This window comes from Phyllostomus hastatus, unplaced genomic scaffold (genome assembly GCF_019186645.2).
Source record: "Phyllostomus hastatus isolate PE091 unplaced genomic scaffold, TTU_PhHast_1.1 phas_contig_210, whole genome shotgun sequence".
Taxonomy (NCBI): domain Eukaryota; kingdom Metazoa; phylum Chordata; class Mammalia; order Chiroptera; family Phyllostomidae; genus Phyllostomus; species Phyllostomus hastatus.
In genome coordinates, this window is record NW_025333737.1 from 20,164,831 (window position 1) to 20,187,175 (window position 22,345).

The following is a 22,345-nucleotide window of genomic DNA, read 5'->3' on the forward strand; positions in this document are numbered from 1 at the left end:
TTGTGGGAAGTAACCAGGTTGATTGAACGTTTCCCATTCTCCTCCCTATGGGCTGAGGGGCAAAGGTGAGTATGTCTGCCTTCATTTTTAATTATTTGTATTTTTAAGTATATTTTATTGATTATGCTATTATAGCTTTCCCAATTTTTACCCCTTTATTCCCCCTCCACCCTGTACCCCCCAACCCTCCAGCATTCCCCCTCCTTAGTTCATGCCCATGGGTTGTGTATATAAGTTCTTTGAGAGCTCTGCTTCCTATACCATTCTTGATCACCCCCCATCTATTTTATGCCTACTAATTATGCTTCTTCTTCCCTGTACCTTTCCCCTCCATTCCCCCTTTCCCCCTCCCCATGGAAATCTCTCCATGTGATGTCCATTTCTCTGATTCTGTTCCTGTTCGAGTTGTTTGCTTAGTTTTTGTTTTCATTGTTTTTCTTTTCTTTTAGGTTCAGTCGTTGATAGTTGTGAGTTTGTTGTTATTTCACTGTTCATATTTTTTTATCTTCTTTTTCTTAGATAAGTCCCTTTAACATTTCATATAGTAATGGCTTGGTGATGATGAACTTTAACTTGACCTTATCTGGGAAGCACTTTATCCGCCCTTCCATTCTAAATGAAAGCTTTGCTGGATAGAGTGATCTTGGATGTAGGTCCTTGCCTTTCATGACTTGAAATACTTCTTTCCAGCCCCTTTTTGCCTGCAAGGTTTTTTTTGTTTTTTTTTTTTAGAAATAAGCTAATAGCCTTATGGGCACTCCCTTGTAGGTAACTGTCTCCTTACCTCTTGCTGCATTAAAGATTCTTTCTTTATCTTTAATCTTGGGTAACTTAATGATGATGTGCCTTGGTGTGTTCCTCTTTGGGTCCAACTTCTTTGGGACTCTCTGGGCTTCCTGGAATTCTCTTTCCACCACCAGACTGGGTAAATTTTCCTTTATTATTTGTTCAAATAAGTTTTCAATTTCTTGCTGTTGTTCTTCTCCTTCTGGCACCCCTATAATATGGATATTGGAATGTTTCAGGTTGTCCCAGAGATTCCTCTGCCTCTCTTAATTCTTTTGAATTCTTGTTTCTTCATTCTGTTTGCACTGGATGTTTATTTCTTCCTTTTGTTCCAATTGTTGCTTTAAGTCCAGGTTTCCTTCCTGTCACTGCTGGTTCCCTGAATATTTTGCTTTATTTCGTTTTGGGTATCTTTCATTCGTTTTTTTTTTTCATTTTTCAACCAAGCTCAATCAGTTCTGTGAGCATTTTGATTACCAGGGCTTTAAATTCTCCATCAGATAGATTGGCTATCTCCTTGCTTAGCTGTCTTTCTGAAGCTTTGCTCTGTTCTTTCATTTGGGCTGCATTTCTTTATTTCCGGGCACCTCTTAAGTTTTAAGGGGGTGGGCCTTAGGTATTCACCCAGGCTGGGAAAACCTCCTTGCTGTGCTGCAGACACTGTCTGTGGGGGAGGGGACAGAGAGGGACCAATGCAGCTCACCTGCTTGTCTCTAGCCCACTTTCCAAGGAACTCTGGTGAGACTGGGAGTTCTCCCACTGTGGCACCTGCCGTTGTCCACAGTCAGCTTTGTCTTAGTTTCCCATTCAGCCAGCCCTGCCTGCAGAGTCTGCTGCCTCCCCGCAGCCAGCCCCGCTTCCATGGCCTGCCTCCTCGTTGCGTTTTCTCCTAGCCGGCCCTGCCTGCGTGGTCCTCTGCCTTGTGGAGGGTTCTTACCGGTCTGGTTGTTCTGTTTGATTGTTTCTTTAATTCCTTGGTTGTTGGAGCTCCATGCAGTTTGATTTTCTGGCACTTCTGGTTGTTTATTGATTTTAGATTGGTTGTTATCCTCTTTTTGGTTGTACGAGGAAGTGATGGGTTTCTACCTACGTCTCCATCTTAGCAGGAACTCCTATTTTTAAATTAAATTTATTGGAGTGACATTGGTTAGTAACATATACATTTTGAGTGTACAAGTGTATACTACATCATCTGTATATTGCTTAGTGTGCTCACCACTCCAAGTCCAGTCTCCCTCAGTTACCCCCACCTCCCTTCCTCTCTGGTCACCATTGTTCTGTTGTCTGGGACTATGAGTTTGTCTGTCTTGTTCATTCACTTGTTGCTTTCTGTTTTCTGCCTCACATATGCATGAAATCATATGGTTCTTGTCCTTTTCCATCTGACTTTTTTTTTGCTTAGCATGATAGTCTTGAGATCCATCTGTGTTGTCGCCAGTGGCAATATTTTATCCTTTTGTATGGCTGAGTCGTATTCCATTTATGCAGAAATGGGCAAAGGTAGGTTTACAATAGTTTGTATGGGAAAAGACATGAAGGTTAAGATAGTTACAATAGCTTCAGTAACTCAAAAGAATGTCACAAGGGCACAGTAGCGCTTGGGTACAATCTCATAAATGCTCTGATTGCTGGCCTTCATTATTTATACTTTCTTCTCTACTGGCTACACTCAAGCACACTTTGGCACAGAGTTCTTTGTTGTCATCAATTTCTTTACGCTTGTGAACCTACTCTTGCGCACCCCTGTACATGTATTGAGATGTCTGCCTTCAGATGAGAACAGTGGGAGTGGCAGGTTGGACCAGAGACCAGGCCGCACTTCAGGTGGCTGGCAACAGCTGGCAGAAACAGCTGGCGTCGCTGCCCAGGTGAGGAGCCAGCAACGTGTAGCACGCTGTGTCCCCCCTGCCTCTCTCACGGAAACCCCCAAGACGGCAGCAGTACCCATCCAGTGGCCTTGCAGGGACTCTCAACTATTAAGGCAAGGACATGATTAATATTCAACAATTAGATCAGTCTGGGAAGGATTGATATTTGAGCAGTATTGAGTGTTCTGACCTATGAACAAAGCATGTCTCTCCATTTATTAGGCCTCTTAACAATGGTTTGTAGCTTTCAGTACAGAGCTCACACATCTCTTGTCAGATTCATTCCTCATTATTTAATATTTTTGATGCTATTATAAATGGTAGTGTTATTTTACATTTCAATTTCTGAATTTTTATTGTTAGTGTATAGAAACACAACTGACTTTTTTTTTTAAATTTTGGCCTTAATACTGCAACCTTACCAAACTTACTTATTAGTTCTCATAGCTTTTTTAATAGATTCTTTAGAATTTTCTATATATGTGATTATGTTATTATGAACAAAGACTGTTTTACTTTTTCCTTTCAAATTCTGAGGACCTTAATTTCCTTTTCTTTCCCCCCTGCACTGGACAGGACCGCCGGTACAATGTGAAATAGACACAACAGGAGTGGGCACGCTTGCTTTGTTCCTGATCTTGGGGACAAAGCATTCAGTCTTCCACCACTAAGTATCGTGTGTGTAATGTGCTTTTTGGAGATACACCATATCAGCTTTGGGGAAGTTCTCTTCTATTTCTACTTTGCAGAGAGGGTTTTAAAAAATAAATCAGTAATGGACATTGGATTTTGTCAAATGATCGTTCTACATCTAATGAGAGACAATGTGATTTTTCTTTCATATTTATGGTAAATTTTGTTGATTAATTTTTGAGTGTTACACCAACTTATTAATACTTTCCTGAGATCACTACCACTTGGTTATGACCTGGGAGGAGGATGGAAGCCTAGTCCCCAGCACGTTGAGTCCCTCTTGTTGAGTTTGAGGAGTGTGCACGAGGCAAAGATAGGGGGTGGGGTGGGGCTGGTGGGGGACTCATTCCCTAGAGCAGAGTGACTCTAGGGTCACAATCTGGGCTCATGTCCTTTTTGTTTCCTTCCTCCCCTCTACCACAAGACCTTACCTATCAGGGAGTCTCCATGTGCCTCTGTCAAGGCGAGAACGTCCCCTCAGGTCATACATAATACTCTGGCCCTCGGGGCAGAGGACAGGGCCTGTTCTTTTCATTCCCTAGTCTGGCAAGGGTCCAGCTTCACTGTGGAACATCCCCTCCTGCATAAAGCTGCGGGCCTTGAGGGGCTGTTTTCCTGACCTGCAATAACTTCAGGCCCTGATCTGCTCAGGGCCACATGGTGCAGAGAGGAGGGCAGGACTGGAAAGCTCTGTCGAGAACACCCCCTGCTGGTGACACCTGGCCCTGCGCTCCTCCCTTCTAGTTGATGTTTCCCTCATTTGGTCCCAGGCTCCCTCTGTCTCCCTGGGGGTTTCCACAGCTCTTATTATTTTCTGCTCTCCAACAATTTCACTTCTGTACCTCCCTTCTGAGACGTCTCCATGGTCATGAGGGGCTGATGGATCCTGCAGCCCATGTTAATTCTGCTTTCCCGAAACAGGAGTAAATATCTCTATTTCAGGAACTGGAAGCCTATTTGTAATGGAGAACCTAACTGCAACACTAGATATGTAGAGATGATGGAGCGATATCTTCCAAGTGCTGAAGAGAAAGAAATTTGAACTTGAATTCTATACTTAGCCAAATCATCAGTCACACTGCCAAGCCTCCCACAGAGGAAATTCTTTCTCCTGAGTGCCATGTACGTGGATGCTCTTTATCATTTCAGTCTCTGGTAGTGTCTGGCTTCACATTAAGAAACAAAAGTAAAAGTAACCCCAAACCACTGGTCATGTAAAACAAATCAAATTCTGCTACGTTGAGAGGGGGCAGTTGAGGGAGACGGAGAGATGATTAGTCCTTTTGTGATCAAATTACTATATTTGCTTTATTAAACTATCAAACAGAGAAGCATAGGTTTTCAAGTAAAAACCTTCTCCTCGGCCCTTTCAGTTCCACCTCTCCAAAGGTAACCACTGTTAACAGGCTTCTGTCTCAGTTTCCAGAATTTTCTATGCATATTCACATACATGTGTGCATGTGCAGGGCATGTATGTGTGTATATTTTGCATGAATTGCATCAAAATGTATATAATGTTTTGTTACTCTTTTCTTCTGGCAGCACATCTTCCTGTATTGTTGCATACAGACCCCCCTCATTAATTTTAAAGGCAGGATAAAACACCATGGTGTGGATGTGTCACAATGTAGCAAAACTTTTTTGATGGATATTTGGCTTGTTTGTCATCTTTTGGTGGTTGGAATTGAGGCTGAAGTGAACACCCTTGTGCAAATGTCTGTGTGCTTTCCTAAGAGTGCCTCTGAAGGCTGAGTTCCTTCCTGGAAGTGGAATTGCTGAGTCAGACCAAATGTGCATCTTGGACTTTGACCGACATTGCCAAATTGCCATCCCATGGCATGGGGCCAATTTACGCTTATTTTCTCACAAGCTAACCAGCACTGGCTTTATCAGTCTCTTTAAACTTTTTTTTAAAGATTTTATTTATTTTTAGAGAGGGAAGGGAGGGAGAGAGAGAGAGAGAAACATCAATGTGGGGTTGCTGGGGGACATGGCCTGCAACCCAGGCATGTGCCCTGACTGGGAATCGAACTTGGGACACTAGTCTCTTTAAACTTTAACTAGTCTTATTGGTAAAGACACTCTTGAATTCTTTGAAGTGAGTGCTTTTTATTTTTAGTGGTTTTTGTAGGACTTTGTCTTGTAACAGTTTACCCCCCTGCATCCTCACCAATAACCACAAGTATAAAAGGGCTTAACTAAATAACCATTAAACATTTGTATAACCATGAAATTTAACTCGTCTTTACCTTTATAATATTACCCTAAACACATTTTTGAACCATTATTTTAACTAACAAAAGTTTGAATATTTACTCTTTAAATTTTTAAAACCTTATTCATTAGAGAGTGCAACCTTTCTAAAATGGTGGGTTAAAAATACCCAACGCCTTCTGGATCTATGAATCTACCTGCCAAAGAGAACTGAAAGAAGCATACTAAGTTTTTAATCTTTAAAATACTTATCTTTTAAGGGAAAGAATACTTAGAGTTTATGAGTTGTGTGGAAAAACTTAATGACCAAGTTTATATACATTTTTAAAAAAGGAAGTATTTAGGAACAACCTACCAAGAAAGTGAAACTAGCATTTCAAAGAAGAATATGAAAATAGACTTAAATAAAATGATATACTCAAGCATGTAAACTTAGTGTGTTACCTAAGAAATAAACTCCACGAGAGTGACTCACTGTTGACTGCTGTATGCCCAGTACCAGAGCAGTGCAGGCATGCGTGTGCCCAGTAAACAGATGTGGAATGAATGAATGTACATGGGTGGGAAGAATTGATATCGTGGTGTCACCAAATTTATATATAAACTGAATACAATAGCAATGAAAATCTCAATAGAATTTCTCATAGAACTAGACATTCAAAAATTCATAAGAAAGAGTAAATGTGTTAGAATGTTGAAGATTCTTTTGAAAAAAAAGAGGAGGGAGACTTTATCTTATCAGAGATCAAAAGCTTTAGAAAGTTAGGTAATTGTAACAATGAGGTATCAGCAGAATACAATAATGCACACACATATATGGTGAGATAAAAGTAGTATCTCAATTCCATGGAGAAGTGGCAGCTTCTTCAGTTAAAGGCATTGGGACAGTTGGTTGTTTATTTGGAAAAATTGGAGGTAGCTCCCTACCTTACACTATTCACACATAAAAATTCCAGATGGTTTAGCAATCTACATGTGAAAAATTAAAGTATTAAGGTATTAGAAGAATACATCAGAAAATATGTTTATGATCTCACACAAAGGGAGATCCTCTTCACATAGTCTGAAAAAAAAAAGCCCATAGAGGAAAAGATTTGTAAATTGGCCACATCAAAATTAAAATCCTATAAAAAAGATAAATGAAAAGTGACAGACTGGAAAAAACCAACACACATAACAGCTGAAAGATTAGTGTTTGTCCAGAATATATAACATCTTTTATAAATCAATAAAAAGAGTGACAATCCAATAGGAAAATGGATAAAACCAAATACAGGAAATTTATAGAACAGGTAATACAAGTAAAAAGGTGCTCAATCTCACTATTAATCAAAGAAATAAACATTGATTCAGTACGGTGATTCTGATCTTTGCCCATGAGAATTTTACAAAGTTTGGAGGACCCTTTGGCAATATCTATTAAAAACTTCAAATGCACAAAACCTGTGGCCCACTTCTGAACCTTCACCCTGGAGAACATTTGGTACAAAGAGGAGTCTTGCTGCATTGTTTTTATTAGTGAAAAAAATGAAAGAATGAGACTTCCATCAGCAGAGGAATGGCCGCATAGTGGAGGGATAACTCCATTAAAGCATGCTACGTACCAGTTACAAAGTGAGGCTGGCGTCTACCTTGTACATGGTAGATCTGCAAGATGTATTGTTGGGTGAGAGAAGCACATTGCCAAACTGTGTATAATGGGATATATCGCATTTAGGGAAAAATAAAGGCCGAAGAATGTTTCCCACTGATCCATATACATAAATGAATGTAAAGGAAAAAGTTTGGAAGGACAAACACAGAAATGTCCAGTTTTTATGTCTCAGGAGTGGAGGAAGGGGACTAGAATCAGGGATGGTGAGATACCCCAATCCACAGAGAGCTTTAACCTGACCTGTGATATTTTAATTTTGTTCAAACCAGGTCCAAGGATGACCTGTATAATTCAACAGTAATTTTAAGAACTTGAAAGGTAAAGAGAAAACAGGGCCTTTGGACCGGGTGCAATTGACGTGCCTGAGGAGTCTTTGCCCCTACGACCTGCTCCCCAGCTTCCACAGCCTCTGCTCTCCAACCACACACACGCGTACACAGGAAATCTGGCTGTAATCCTAACTGAATTGTTCCCCAGAGAACGTGAAGAAAGAGCAAGCTGTGTTGCAAGCAGTAGCAGAGAGGGCCCGTTATCCCACAGGCAGTTGGACTCCACCTTAGGGGTAGGGATACTTGCATGTAGGTGGGTGGGGGGACACCCTCAGAGGACTATAGTCCTGAGGGGCAGCAGTTCCAGCAGTGTCCTCCAGAGGCCACCCTAGGGTGGGGAGCTAGGGGGCAACTTATGGGATAAAGCTAGTTCAGAATAGCTCCTCAGGCAGACATTTCTCCTGGTTCCTCTGCGTGTTGGGAAGCCCTTTGAGTTTCCAATACACCTGGGCCAGACAAACAGGACCCAGGTAAGGGATCAACAGAGGTGCGCTGGGCAGCCATGTAGTGATCCAGGTTGGGTCATTCATTGGTTGGAAATGGGCTAAAGCCATAGACAAATGCAGGTCCACAGCGTCAGCCCTGAGCCAAAGGTAGATGGTTTGGAGATTATACATCTTGAGAATTCTCCCGCCTCCATGTGGGGAGAGAGCGAAGGGGATTTTCACATCACTCTTTGAAAAGGCTTTAGTTTTTCAAACATTCATTGCCTCATTGCCTCTTGAGGCTCATGAATCACTAAGAGGCCTCCTGTCCAGCCCTTGACCTCTGGGCTTGGCCAGCCCTTGGCCTCCGCTGCCACCCCAGTGTATCTTCCACTCTGCTGCCCAAGTGAGCTTTCTTAAATAACACTGTCACCACGCACTGCATAGCCTCTATGGCTCTTCGGAGCCTTTAGGACAAGAACTTCTCAGTAGGTCAGAGAGTGCTGGATCCTCTGCCTGCCTCGCCAGCCTCCTCCTGCCACACCCTCACCCACTGGTACAGTGGGCTGCATGAAGCTCACTGTGTCAAGGCCTTTGCTGCGTCATTCTCTGGGACCAGAGAATGTTCTTCCTTTCTGTGTCTACATGGTCAACTTCTAAACATTCTTCAAGATAGTCCCCACCTCCAACTCCTCAAGAAAGCTTTCCTAGGTCCCTCCAGTTGGTCCAAGTGCTGTTCTTTGATGCTTCTAAATAACCCTACACAAAGCTTTTGGGTGCCACCGGCTTGCCTTTCTGCATCTTTCTGTGGCAATCCTTGAGAACAAAGCTTGCTCAGTGGAGTACCCCCCGTGACCAGCTCAATACCTGCCTGGCACGTGCAAGGGCTCGGTGAATGCCTGTTGAATAAGTGCCCGAGGTAAAGGTCAGGAAGAGTGTGTGGAGGCCATTGGGTAAAGAGTGCTCGTGTGGAAGTCGAGAGACCTGACAGCCAGATTATTCTGCACTGCGCCACTCCGCTGCCCTCGGCAAAGTTATTTCTTTTCCTGGTCTCCATCTTTCTCATCTGTGCTAAGAGGGTCTTGTATTAAATGTCTCTTCCCTCTTGAGCCTTTAGGTCCCCTAAAAGAGGGAAAGGACCCTGATTGTCAGAGTTGATGAGGGTGTTGGGAATAGGTGCTCCCATGTGTGGCTAATGGGACTGCCAGGTGCAATCTCCATGAGGCCATTTGGCAATTTTTTTAAAAAGCCGTAAAAATGTGGCTACCCAAATATGTATGTAGCAATTTTATGTCTAGAACTTGTTGCCTTAGAAAATGATTGAAGATGTGACTAAAAATTTTACTCAATGGAGGTTGACCCTAGAACTGCTTATCAGTGGAAATAGGAAAGAACTCAACTATCTATCAAGAGAGAATTACTGAATAAATCATAATATTTCATATACAAATATTATGCAAACATAAAAATGAAGTGAACCTATATATTTTCTTATAAGATCTTTTTTTTTAGATTTTATTTATTTATTTTTAGAGAGGGAAGGGAGGGAGAAAGAGAGAGAGAGAGAGAGAGAAACATCAATGTACGGTTGCTGGGGGTCATGGCCTGCAACCCAGGCATGTACCCTGCCTGGGAATCGAACCTGCGACACTTTGGTTCGCAGCCTGCACTCAATCCACTGCACTACGCCAGCCAGGGCGTGAACCTATATTTTTATTGACATAAAGAGATGTCTAGGCTAAGTTGTTAGGTCCTGAGAGTAGGTTTATAAAACAATGTTTAAAGTATGCTCTTACTACTATTTAAAAATACATATTATATTTACACATAAGATATCAAATTATGAAGTGAGGTTATCAGTGAATGATGGGATTATGGGAACTTACTTTCCTGCTTGTTTCTTATTTATGTGAAAAACAATAACACACTTGGAAAGAAAAAAATTATCCATAACCTCACTTCATTATAAGTAATTTTGATTTATTTTTATTTTTGCTTGTGTTCTATAACTTTTCGTGAATGGGTATATATTACTTATAGGATTTGAAAAATATTTGCAGCATTCTGTAGAACTGTAGACCCTGACTCACAGAGTCGCTTGTCTAAGTTCGTACCTAGTCAGACCCCGGCAGGCCAAGCCCGGGAGGATGGCTGCTCTCTAATGGGCCCCTGGGCTCCGCCTCCCAGTGGGTGACAGGGTCTCTGGGTCCACTGGGGAGGTGTTCTCAGTGTGCTGCTGTCCCTTGTTCCTTGGCCAATAAGATGTGATCTGGACATAGAAGACAGGCGTGAGGGCAGGCCAGTGGCTGGAATAGGAGTCTGGCTAGATCCAACAGGACATGGGAGCGTGGTGGGCATGTGCCCAGCCTGATGAGGTCCCAGGAGGTGGCCAAACACAGCTCTTAGTCATAGGCTACTTTTCCTGCCTGAGAATGGCAGCCCCTCTGCAAGCCTTCTTCAGGAGAGAAACTTCCCCCTTTCTGTGTCAGAATGAGCCCAAAGTTTAACCCTAGTCCTAACTGCGCTGGTCTTGTCCCCGAGAGGCCTTGGGCTGCATCGCCCTACTGACCACTAACCACAGCCAGCCCCGCTGGCTCCTGGTATCTGGGAGCAGGTGGCAGGGTGTTGGAGGCACCCCTACCAAAAGTAGAGAAGAAAAGGGAGGAAGAGAAGGAGAGAGGAAGTTACTTTGGTCCTGAGCCTGGGGTAGCCCCCAGGGTCCTCTTTCCTGTGAAATCCAACGGTCTCCACCCAGATATCCTGTCCCTTTAGCCCTTACCAAGAATGGGGTGCTGCCCACCAGGGATGGCCACAGGGGCTAGGTTACTGTTGGGGTAGGGGCCATCCCCCTGGGCTAATCGGACTATCATCAAGCTAGGGCTCCCCTTTACTTTCCCTCCTCCTCTGGGGTAGGAGAGAGTTTCTCTGTTGGTTCCTGACTTTTGCCCCTTTCAAAGGAATCCTGGATTCTAGGTTTAATCAGAATTTGGGAGAGGGGTTATAGTTGTCTGTACCCTCTGGGGACAGCACTGGACCAGGCGCACAACGGGGAGAGAAACTCTGCGGACAGTACTGGGCTCTCCTTTCCCACCTCCCTCCCTCATATCAGGCACCTCTTTCCAAGTGTCCCAGCCCCATTGGGGGAGGAGAGTTCAGTCTCTAGGGGTGGGCCTCTCTGCCCCACCCCTCCCCCAGCCTGGAGGACATAAAAGCCTAGATTCAGCTGAAGGGTGCTGCCAGCGCTAGGTGAACTTTCGAAGTGAGACCCTGGGGCAGGGGGGTGGGTGACCTAGCAAAGGAGGGGCGCTGCGGACCCCTCCTTCAAGGTGGCCTGGGGTCCGACCACAGGCAGGGCCCATAGAGAAGGGACCAGGGTATGGAAGTACAAGCAAGGGGCCAGGAGGAGAGGAATAGTGGGGCTCCCCTCTCCCAAGTGCACTGTGAGCTTTGGACACTTACTGGTCTTGGGGTCTTATTGCAGGGATGAAGCTGCTCCCAGCCTTGGCAGGGCTCCTGGCCGTTCTGGTCATGCCCGGGCCCTCGGAGGGTGCCGCCCCAGGTAACAGATCAGGGGCAAGGGGAAGGTGGCATGTTGGGTGGTTCTGAGTTTCTGGGATTCCTTCCTCAGTACAGGCCACCCTGGCTCTGGGGTCTCATGGGAAGGGGTGTGCTTTGGGCTCATTCCTGACCTCGTGACCCCTGTTTTGGACAGCTGTCCTGGGGGAGGTGGAAACCTCAGTGATTCTGACCTGCATGGAAGAGGCCAAGCGGCTAGTGGACAAGGCCTACAAGGAGAGACGGGAAAGGTGGGGTGCCAGGCACTGCCCAGCTCTGGGCAAGGTTGCCCAGGCCTTTGGAAAAGGGGCAGGCATGGGGAGTGGGGTGGGGCCCTCTTTCTGTCTGTCAGACTGTGTGTGTGAGAATGCCTTCAAAACCACCACTCCACGGACTTGCTTCTGTCTGGACACCCAGGTCCATACCCTGTTTATAAAGAGAAACCTTCTTCCTGTCCGTGAGTCTGTCTCCATTGGCCCGTGTGTCCCTCTCCTGGGCTGGGGCTCTGTGGAGTGTCTCTGCCTACTTTCTCTGGCCCTCACTCCTCCTTTTCCCAGCAGCATCAGGCAGCGGCTTCGCAGTGGCTCAGCCAGCCCCATGGAGCTCCTGTCTTATTTCAAGCAGCCCGTGGCAGCCACCAGGACAGCTGTGAGGGCTGCGGACTATTTGCACGTGGCCCTAGGCTTGCTGGAGGAGAAGCTGCGGCCGCTGTTGTCAGGGCCCTTCAACGTCACTGGTACTGCTGCCCTTCAATCCCAGCCCCTTCTCTACGAGTGACCCCTCCAAGCTACCCTATCACTTCCCAGGGATCTCCCCAACTCCTTCGAGGGAGTCTCCCAGACTTCTAGTCTCCCCTACATTTCCTCAGGCTGCCCCCCTCACTGAGGCTTCTCAGCCTAGGATAGGAAGTGGGGGACACAGCCCCCACACCTCTGCCCCCCTCCCCTACGGCCCCGCAGACGTGCTGACGCCCGCCCAGCTGAATCTGCTGTCCAAGTCGAGCGGCTGCGCCTACCAGGACGTGGGCGTGAGGTGCCCCGAGAAGGACAAGTACCGCACCATCACCGGGCAGTGCAACAACAGGTGTGTGCCGCGCGCGGGCTCAGGGAGAGCGGCTCAGGGTGGTGTCCGGTCCCAGTTCACCCGCGGCGCCACCTTGAGCGAACACCCTGCCCTCACCCCGCAGACGCAGCCCCACTCTGGGCGCCTCCAACCGCGCCTTTGCGCGCTGGCTGCCGGCTGAGTACGAGGACGGCTTCTCGCTGCCCTACGGCTGGACGCCCGGGGTCAAGCGCGGCGGCTTCCCGGTGCCCCTGGTGAGCGCTGGCTGGAAGGGCGGAAGGGCGGCGAGGCCAGGCCCAGCGGCTCGCAGGCAGCCAGCCCCTAACCCTCTGTGTCCGGCAGGCTCGCGCCGTCTCCAACGCCATCGTGCGCTTCCCTACGGAGCAGCTGACCCGGGACCAACAGCGTTCGCTCATGTTCATGCAGTGGGGCCAGCTGATTGATCACGACCTCGACTTGGCCCCTGATCCGTCCCTCCGGGTCGCCTATGTCAGTGGTGTTAACTGCGAGACAAGCTGCCTGCAGCAGCCACCCTGCTTTCCTCTCAAGGTGCCCACTTCTTGCCGTCCAGCCACTGCCTGCCGGGTGGAGAAACTGGGCATCATTCCTAGAAGTGGCCACCTCCCTCTGTGCCCAGGTTTCCTTCCTTAGCTCCTTAGGAAGGCTGGCCCTGCCCTGCCTCCCCCCACCACCCCTGCCCCCACATCTGCTAACCCTCCTACTGTACCCCAAACCTCTGCATGTGGCACCTGGTGCTCACTCCTCTTTCCTCGGCATAAAGGGGCACCTTCCAGCAGCCCAATTACGCAGAGCCTGGGTTGTGGAGCTGGAGCAGGGCTGGGAGGGGACTGTTGGTGTGAGTGGGGAGAATAGGAGAGAAGGAAGGAGAATCTGAGAGAAAGACAGGCCAGAGTGAGAGGCAGGAGAAGAGAGAGGGGGGCAAACAGGAAAGGGAAAAGAGGAAGAGCCTGCTGAGAGTGTAGAGATCTCTCCTAGAGGCGAGACTGGGAGAGGAGGACAGAGATAGGGTTAGGGGGACGGTCAGAGAACTGGTGGGTTTCTCTGCATGAGCCCCACACTCCCTAGTCCAGCATTCCAGTCCTCACCCCAGAAGCTCAGAGGCACTCTGCACATGGAACCTCAGACAGTGACCCCTTATGGGCCTTGACAGGTCTCCCTGTAGTCTGACGGAGCCAGGGGTCCCGAGGGACCCCTGTTTTGGTGTCTGGGTCTCCTCCTTTGGTCTTGGGCTACAGGTGGCTTCCAAGGTGGGATCAAGGCCTTCAGGAAGGTGGACAGGGAGAGAGTCACTCCTCCTACTGTCCCTGCCTTTTGTGAGCTGGCTCAGTCTCCCTCTCTGCCACAGATCCCGCCCAATGACCCACGCATCAAGAACCAACAGGACTGCATCCCATTCTTCCGCTCCTGCCCTGCCTGCACAGGGAACAACATCACCATCCGCAACCAGATCAACGCCCTCACCTCCTTCTTGGACGCCAGCATGGTGTACGGCAGTGAGGAATTCTTGGCCATGAAGCTGCGCAACACGACCAGCCAGCTGGGGCTGATGGAGGTCAACGACCAACACACTGACAATGGCCGGGCCCTGCTGCCCTTCGACAACCTGCACGACGACCCCTGCCTCCTCACCAACCGCTCCGCACGCATCCCCTGCTTCCTGGCAGGTCAGGCTGAGCAGGGACCTAGGATGGCACAGGGGTGTTCCTTGCTGGAGCCACAGCAGGCCTATTTGTAAGCAGCTTGTGGGTTTGCATTTAGAGAGATTCTGCCCTCACCAGCATCATGATATTAATCCAGTTGCCTTGGTGACAAGTTGGATGGAGCCAGAAAGGAAAAAACAAGAAACAAAAACTCACATCTAAGAACGAGACCCAGGCATGGTTGAGGAGCCTCTGTCCATCCATTTCTCTGTCTCTCTCTTTCCCTCTGGACTCTGGCAGAGAGGAAAGTGGAGGCCCTGAAGGACAGGGAACTAAAGGGACAGAGAGCAATGTGGGGCCCTCACCCTCTTGCACCATATTATTAATTAGGTACCTGCTAGCCACATGTGGCTATTTGCATTTATATTTAAGTTAATATGAATTAATGTACATTAAAAATTCAGTTTCTCCACTGCACTAGCCACATTTCCCATGCTCAGTAGCCTCACAGGCTGTAGAACATTCTCATTGGTTGGACAGTGCTGCTCCAGAATATCACTTCCTGCCCATCTTGACTCCCTGTTAATAAGCAAGAACAGGAGCTGAAATTTAAACAGCTGGCAGCCCTGGGGATACTACTGAGGCAGTGATGGTGCCCATGCCCAGAAATTTTCCAAATTTTTTCATTGGGTCTCTTAATTGTCTTGGACTTTATTGAGTTTTAATATTTTGTTCTTTAATTATAGTTGACATTCAATATTATTTTGTATTAGTTTCAGGTTTACAGCATAGTGGTTAGACAATTGTATAATTTACTCCAATGTTTTTTAATGTAAGGCCAGCAGTTGAGCTCAAGGCCCTTCCCTTTGACCTCCCAACCTCTCCTCCTGGTGGTTTCCAGTGGCTGAGCCTGGGGGAGGAGATTCAAGGTCAGTGCCAGTGTGGACTTCGCTAGGAAGAGCTGAGCTCCTTCAGCCAGTCATGACTGCCCAGGCCTGGATCATCATGACCTCCGGCAGCTAAAGGGATGAAAAAGCTGCTCTCATGGAATTTTCTTCTCACCAGCCTCAAGAGCTGGTGAGGACTAAACCCAGTGTCCTGCTGAAATGGCCTCAAGCCCTTCAGAGAAGGGCTGGGGAGGACTAGAAGGATCAAGGGTCTAACTCAGTTTTGTTGAAGAGTCTCAGGTGTGGACTTTAAACATCCTGTTTTCTCGCCCCCTTCCCTGAGCAAGTTGCACGATTAGCGTGTAGTAAGGGCAGCAACTCTGATCAGGTGGTAGTGATTTTCTAGAGTCCTGTGTTGAGAAGGATTCTCAGGTTGCACCCAATTTTAGCAAGAGAGAGCACCATCATCGCTGGCTGTGTCTGATGTGGGCAGGACGCAGGGAGTGCTAGTAGGCATGTTACTTTTTGGCCTTCCCTGAATCAAGAGAATAAGTCAACCAGGCAGTGTTCATGGCTCTCCTACTGTGTACCGAGCACTGTGTTAAACCCCATGTCTATATGTATGCATTGGATGAGAGAGTCAGACACAAAAAGGCAAAAGACAGCAAGCCTTTTTTTCAGGGAGCTCCCACTTGCATGTACAGGAAGGTGGCAAATCATATGTCAGATATCATGCCTATTGAGTGAACATCTCTGACCAGCAGTGCCCTTAAACCAAGGAAGAAGCTATGATGGTGGCCCAGGGTATCAAGGCAGGGGAGGTGTGATCTGAACATCTTTCAGAAGGATGGGTGGAGAGGTGGGCTGGGTAGGAGGCATTTCAGGGGAGGGCGAGCCAGCGAGGCAAGTCCTTTCTGAGATGGAGGTCTTAAGAGTGATGGTAGCTTTTGCTTCCCGAAGGGGATATGCGCTCCAGTGAGATGCCCGAGCTCACCTCCATGCACACACTCTTTCTGAGGGAGCACAACCGGCTGGCCACAGAGCTCAAGCGCCTGAACCCTCGCTGGAATGGAGAGAGGCTCTACCAGGAAGCCCGGAAGATTGTGGGAGCCATGATCCAGGTAGGCAGTCCTGAGATTCAGTGACGCCGGTGTTCGAGCAGAGTTAGGATCCAAACATGCCTCCACCACCTCTTGGCTGTCTGACAGTGGGCAACTTGATCCTCATGAGCCTCAGTTTCTTCATTGATGATACTGTAAAGATTAAGGACATACAGGAAAGCACCTGACAGTTACTAAATGCCTGACAAGGGTTGCTTGCCTTCCATCCCCTCCCAGGCTTGTTCTCCTTTCTACACTTCTGTCCATTGGGAACGAAATTGGGAGGGTTAAATCGCTGGGTCTAAAGAGCCTGGTGCATATCCCTGACTGGTGTGGCTCAGTTCATTGGGCATCATCCTGCAAAGCAAAAGGTCACCAGTTCTATTCCCAGTTCCTGGTCAGAGAAGATGCTTGGGTTGCCAGTTCAGTCCCGAGTTGGGCACCTAGGATATCCAGCTGATTGGTGTTTCTATCTCACGTCAAGGCTTCTCGCCTTCTCCTTCTCCCTCCCTTCCACTCTGTCTAAAAATAAATAAATCGAATCTTAAAAAAAACAAGTGTCTGGTACATGACAGCTGTTCAATAAATGCCTCTCTTTTCCTTCACCTCATTGTCACCCTTGGCTCCTTACCCCTCACCTGTTCCTTTTGGATCTGTCAAAACTCACCCAATCTCCTTAACCTCATTTATCCCTGAGCATTGTTCCCAATTTTCCCTTCCAACTCTGATGCTCCAGTTCCCCCATCCTCTCCTGAAGACACAGACACAAACACACACTCTCTCTCTCTCTCTCTCTCTCTCTCTCTCTCTCTCTCACACACACACACACACACACAGAGGCAACTTTTTAAAACTCTGGAGGAGAAAGTTGCAGGTGCTGAGGGTGAGTTTTTGAGCTGCACTAAGAAATTAAATGAGATTCATTTAAGCCTCAGAGGAAATTCCAGAGTCCAGAATCTAGACTGCTACTGTTCTATATCCCCTCTTCACTAGGGGAAGTCATCTAGGGTAGCCCTTTTCCTTCTTGCCTCCCCTCTTTCCACAGTCAGAGATTGAACCCTACTGCGAGCCAGGTACTTGCTGGGCACTGAGTAATTCCAAGAGAAATGAGATAGAAGCATTGCCCTCAAGGAGCTTATAAGTTAGTAGGAGAAATGAGACATGGATAACTCAAAATCAAGGGAGCTATCAATGACCAACAAAGACCTTTGTTATTTAATCCTCAAGTGCAGAGGGGAGCATAATTAACCTTAATTTACATTGGAGAAACTGGGGCTCAGAGAGGCTAACAACTGGCCCAAAGTCACATAGCAGGCAAGAACTCTGTTTATGCCCCTCGGTGCCACTCTGTTAGACCTAGATCTAGTGCTGTAGGAGGTGGTTTCCTGGCCATAGATGGATGAGGAGGATCCCTCAGGCCAGGAGGAGGTGAAGACTCTGAAGGGATGGATGAGGAGAGAGGCCAGTCTGAGTGACTTTTTCTTTAGATCATCACTTACCGGGACTATCTGCCCCTGGTGCTGGGGCCAGAAGCCATGAAGAAGTACCTGCCCAAGTATCGCTCCTACAATGACTCTGTGGACCCTCGTATTGCCAACGTCTTCACCAACGCCTTCCGCTATGGCCACACCCTCATCCAACCCTTCATGTTCCGCCTGGATAATCGGTACAGGCCCATGGGGCCCAACCCCCGTGTTCCACTCAGCCAGGTCTTTTTTGCCTCGTGGAGGGTCGTGCTGGAAGGTGAGTGGGACCTAGGCCAGGAGAGAGTGGGCAGGCAGCTGAGCGTGGGGTAGGGGTGGGCTTGGCCACAGGGAACAAGAGCAGAATCAATCCTCTTTCCTTCCATTTTGGGGGATCTGACCTGACTTGCCAGCCTCAGTTCACTTGACTCTGCTTCTACATCTAACAATAAAGAATGGGCGGAGAGCACTCATAGGGAGCTGGCTCCTCCCTGTGTGTTGTGACTCTCAGTGACCCAGGAGGCCAGAGGTTGTAGGGAACACCCCAACCTTGCACATCTGGACAGCATAATCCCCTGAGACCTTGATGCCCAGTAAGGACCTTCCCTCTGGGGCCCCCTTGGCACCAGGATCTGCATATGCCCAACCCACTTCTGCAACCCACCCGACCCTACCTTGGACTTATGCCTGACTCCTGTCTGAGCTTTGAGAGTGAGCAGGACCCTCTCCCCAGCCTTGCTCCTCTTGCCCCCAGGTGGCATTGACCCCATCCTCCGGGGCCTCATGGCCACTCCTGCCAAGCTGAATCGCCAGAACCAAATTGTGGTGGATGAGATCCGGGAGCGGTTGTTTGTTCAGATCATGAGGATTGGGCTGGACCTGCCCGCTCTAAACATGCAGCGCAGCCGGGACCATGGTCTCCCAGGTGAGAGACTGCAGGATTCCCTCCCCTATCCTCTCTCCAGTGTGCCCAGCTGCCCAGGAGTTCCCCCAGGCCCAGCATCTTGCTCTTAGGAATCAGTCCGAGGTCAGGCACCTACCTCTCCCTGGGCTTGCCTGGTCCATTTTCAGCAACTCCTGTCCTCCTCTGCATTGCTGTACCCCTTAAACATGGAGTGTCATAATAATAACATCAAGCCCCCTAATCCCCATAGACTGAAAAGAGTTTCCATCATCCTTTTGTTTTGCTTCATTTTACATGAACTCTGAGGGGAAGAGAGCATTATCACTTGCATTTTACTGATGATAAGCAGAGGATTGCTTGCTTAGATTCTTCAGCCAAGTCAGTGACAGAGCAGGAATTAGAACCCAAATCAGCCTAACCTCAAAGCTTGTGCCTGTGTCATGGGTAAGCCAGCATGGCTGAGCCTCCTACACACACTTCACCCCTCACAGGCCTGAGATTTCCAGAGGGGGATGATGAGATGTCATTATTTTTGGACCTGACAGGAGTAATGGCCATTTAGGATGTGCCTGTGGGTGGGAGGGCAAGGGAAAGACAGAGTGGGTCCTGGAACGACCTAGCTGTTCCCTTGGTCTGGGCCAAGGTTGCAGGGCTCCCCAGAGGTTTATAGCCTGGGAGAATCCCTTCTGTGTCCTCCCGCCCTGCCATGACTCTGTATATGACCTTGGTGTATTGGAAGGGGGGTTTTCTAAGATGCACCCACAGCCATCTCTCCTCTTCCCCCATGCAGGGTACAATGCCTGGAGACGCTTCTGTGGGCTGCCGCAGCCCCAAACAGTGGGCGAGCTGGGCACAGTGCTGAAGAACCTGAACCTGGCAAGGAAGCTGATGGGGCAGTATGGCACACCCAACAACATTGATATCTGGATCGGTGGCGTGGCTGAGCCCCTGAATCGCAATGGCCGTGTGGGGCCGCTCCTCGCCTGCCTCATTGGGACCCAGTTCAGGCACCTCCGTGACGGCGATCGGTAAGGAGACAGGTGGAGGGGTCCAGGCACACTGTGTGGCCCTGGGCCTGTTCCAGATGTCTTGGGGCCCCACTTTTTGTGGTGAAATGAAGGGCTAGAAGGAATCTGTGACTTCCCAGTATGTTCCAGGGAGCTTCAAGGTCATCCCTAATGTGCCCTGAGCCTGTTGGGGGTGCAGTGAGGAGGGACCTGGACTCCCGGTTGGGAGGGAGGGAAGACAGTGAAAATGCCCCTCTTTACTTCTCCGTGTATCAGGGTGCAGCCATGGTGCCGTCAGTCACTACTGAACAGGCTCATCCTGGCTTCTCCTGTGTCCTTTCATCATGGTTCTGACAGCTGAATCCCTAGTTCTCACTGAACCTGTGTTGTACTTTTGGGAAGATTAGAAAAGGTGTCCTTTGGGTGGACAAATCAGAAACACCGCCAAGATTCTCTCCACCCCCATGGGTGCAGCTCTGGCTGGGGCACAGGCTTCGTGGATGAGTATAAGCCCAGCCCCCTGTCCAGCATTAGTGATGCCCCAGAGGCTGCTGGGGTGAAGCCATCTGGGTAGCTGGGCTTTACACTGTGTGGTCAGTGAGGCTCCACTTGCTTGAAAACCCTTGGCCGCCTGAGGACCTGGAGCACCCCCGTGCTATGGAGCTATGTCTGCTGTGGCCCTTTTGCATCTAGAAGGTGGCTCAAGCCAGGTGATGCCATCCCAGCCCAGGACAATCACAGCACAGTGTCCGTGGGTGTTCTCGTTCAGGTTTTGGTGGCAGAACAAGGGTGTATTCAGCAAGAAACAGAAGCAGGCTCTGTCCAAGATCTGCTTGCCTCGCATCATCTGCGACAATACAGGCATCACCACCGTGTCCAAGAACAACATCTTCATGTCCAACACATTCCCTCGGGACTTCGTCAACTGCACTAAACTTCCTGCGTTGGACCTGTCTTCCTGGAGAAGCACAGACTAGAGCCTGAGTAAGGGGGTGCTCTTTGAGGTGAAGGCTGGGGACACCTGGGCTGGCCATTGCAGCCACAGATTTCCCTTCCCTAGACAAGCCACCCCTGCTCTGGGTGCCGGCTGAGAAGACGAACAACTACACATTCATTCATATGTGTGCAGACATGCGTAGTGTGTATATATTGCATTATAAGTGTATGTGTTATCTGTGAACATGGGTACTGTGCTGTGTGTTGTGTACGTGTGTGATTTAGTGAGTGTGTGTTTGTTGTTTCAGTGAGTATTACATATATGGGAGGCAGCAGAGTGGATTGGGGATTAGCACAGGCTCAGGAGCAGGACTGCTTGGGTTCAAATCCCTGTCCAGCTTCTTACCAGCTGTGTGACCTTGAGTACGTTCCTCAACCTCACTAAGCCTGATTTTACTTCTTTGCGAATAATAAAACAGTTGGTATTACAGCTGTCATGTCTGCTCACAGGGTTCATTTGCCTCCTTTAGTTCTGTGACTATTGAGCACTTACTAGCTGCCAGGCACTGTGCTAGGCATGGGAAACAGAGTCAGACATCGTTTCTTCCCTCGTGGACCTTACACCTTTACAATGTCCTGGCTAGCGAGGTGAACCAGGAACCCCCTGCAGGAATGGCCATTGGCAGCTGGGCTGTGTGTGGTGGTTGAGTTATGGGCCCAGGTGAGCTGGGCTCAGGCAATCCATGGCTCCCTTTTTTCTTCTTTACTCTGTTCTCTTGCTTATTTGCAGGAGCTGCCTGGCGAGGAACTGGGGCACATTGGCCCTTTTGTATCATTTTTCTGTACCTGACATCCATGATAATAAAGTAGTACTGATGGGGATCATCCCTCTGTCTGTGTTTGCAGTGGGCCTGGTGTCTCAGCCTAAGGCTTGCTCTGGGCTCTGAACATGAACCAGTGTGGCTGGTGCCCCAGGGCCCTGCGTTTTCTGAACTGGGGGCAGGGTGTGTGTGTGAGGATATCCAGGAGTCTTCCTTTGGCTGATCCATAGGTGGGAGGCAGTCAGTTCTTAGACGCCTGGGGACTGGGCCAAACTGAGTAGGCCCTCCTCCTTCCCCTTCCTCTCACAGCACCTGCAGACCAGGAATGGTGGCCACAAAGTCTGTGTGTTCATTCATTGCTCTAGTAAATATTTGCTGCATGCTCACTCTGTATCAGGCTTGTGTCAGGTACTGGGAAATAGAGGGGACAAAACGCTGTCCTGCAACGGGTCAAGAGCAGAGGTGCGGTGGGAAGGGACGTCCGGATCCTGCATCTTTGTAGCCTGGCACAGTGGTTCCCGGGCCCTCCCACAGGGGACTCCTTCTCAGTCGTGGCTTTCTGTGGCCAGAGCTGCAACAAGGGAAGGAGGGTATTCCCCTACTGCCTGGAGTGTGACCCTTTTATCTGAAAGGTGGGTTCCCTCCCCTCCTTCCCACCTTTAGGGAGGGCCACTTGCAGCTGAGAGCTGGAAAGTGTGTAGGGCGCTAGAGCTAATGTACCCATAGGAGCCCCAGGTCACATCAGGACCTCACCAGAGCAGGATAAACACTGCTTATCTTCAGTTCACAGGTGACCAGCAGGGTGCTTAGAGGTGTGAAGGGGCTTATCTGAGGCCTTGAAGAAGTGGGTACCAGAGCCAGGCTGGTAGCTCAGGTCTTCTGGCTCCTGGGCTCTTCCCACAGGATGGTTAAGTACCTCCCACCCTCACCCCCACCCTGCCAGTTGGGGGACCTGGAGGCCCTGGCTGGGCTGACCTTAC

General features: G+C 48.7%; 1 protein-coding gene across 1 annotated transcript; it reads left to right on the plus strand.

The window, feature by feature from the left end:
• The first annotated feature begins 11,434 nt into the window (after positions 1-11,434).
• On the plus strand, positions 11,435-20,585 carry MPO (myeloperoxidase). The gene is made up of 12 exons (XM_045837121.1): positions 11,435-11,528; positions 11,682-11,775; positions 12,085-12,260; positions 12,484-12,607; positions 12,711-12,840; positions 12,929-13,135; positions 13,953-14,271; positions 16,095-16,255; positions 17,722-17,977; positions 18,452-18,622; positions 19,392-19,629; positions 20,378-20,585. The coding sequence occupies exons 1-12, from the start codon at positions 11,453-11,455 to the stop codon at positions 20,583-20,585; spliced, it is 2,160 nt and encodes a 719-aa protein (XP_045693077.1). The 5' UTR covers positions 11,435-11,452.
• The last annotated feature ends 1,760 nt before the right edge of the window (positions 20,586-22,345 follow it).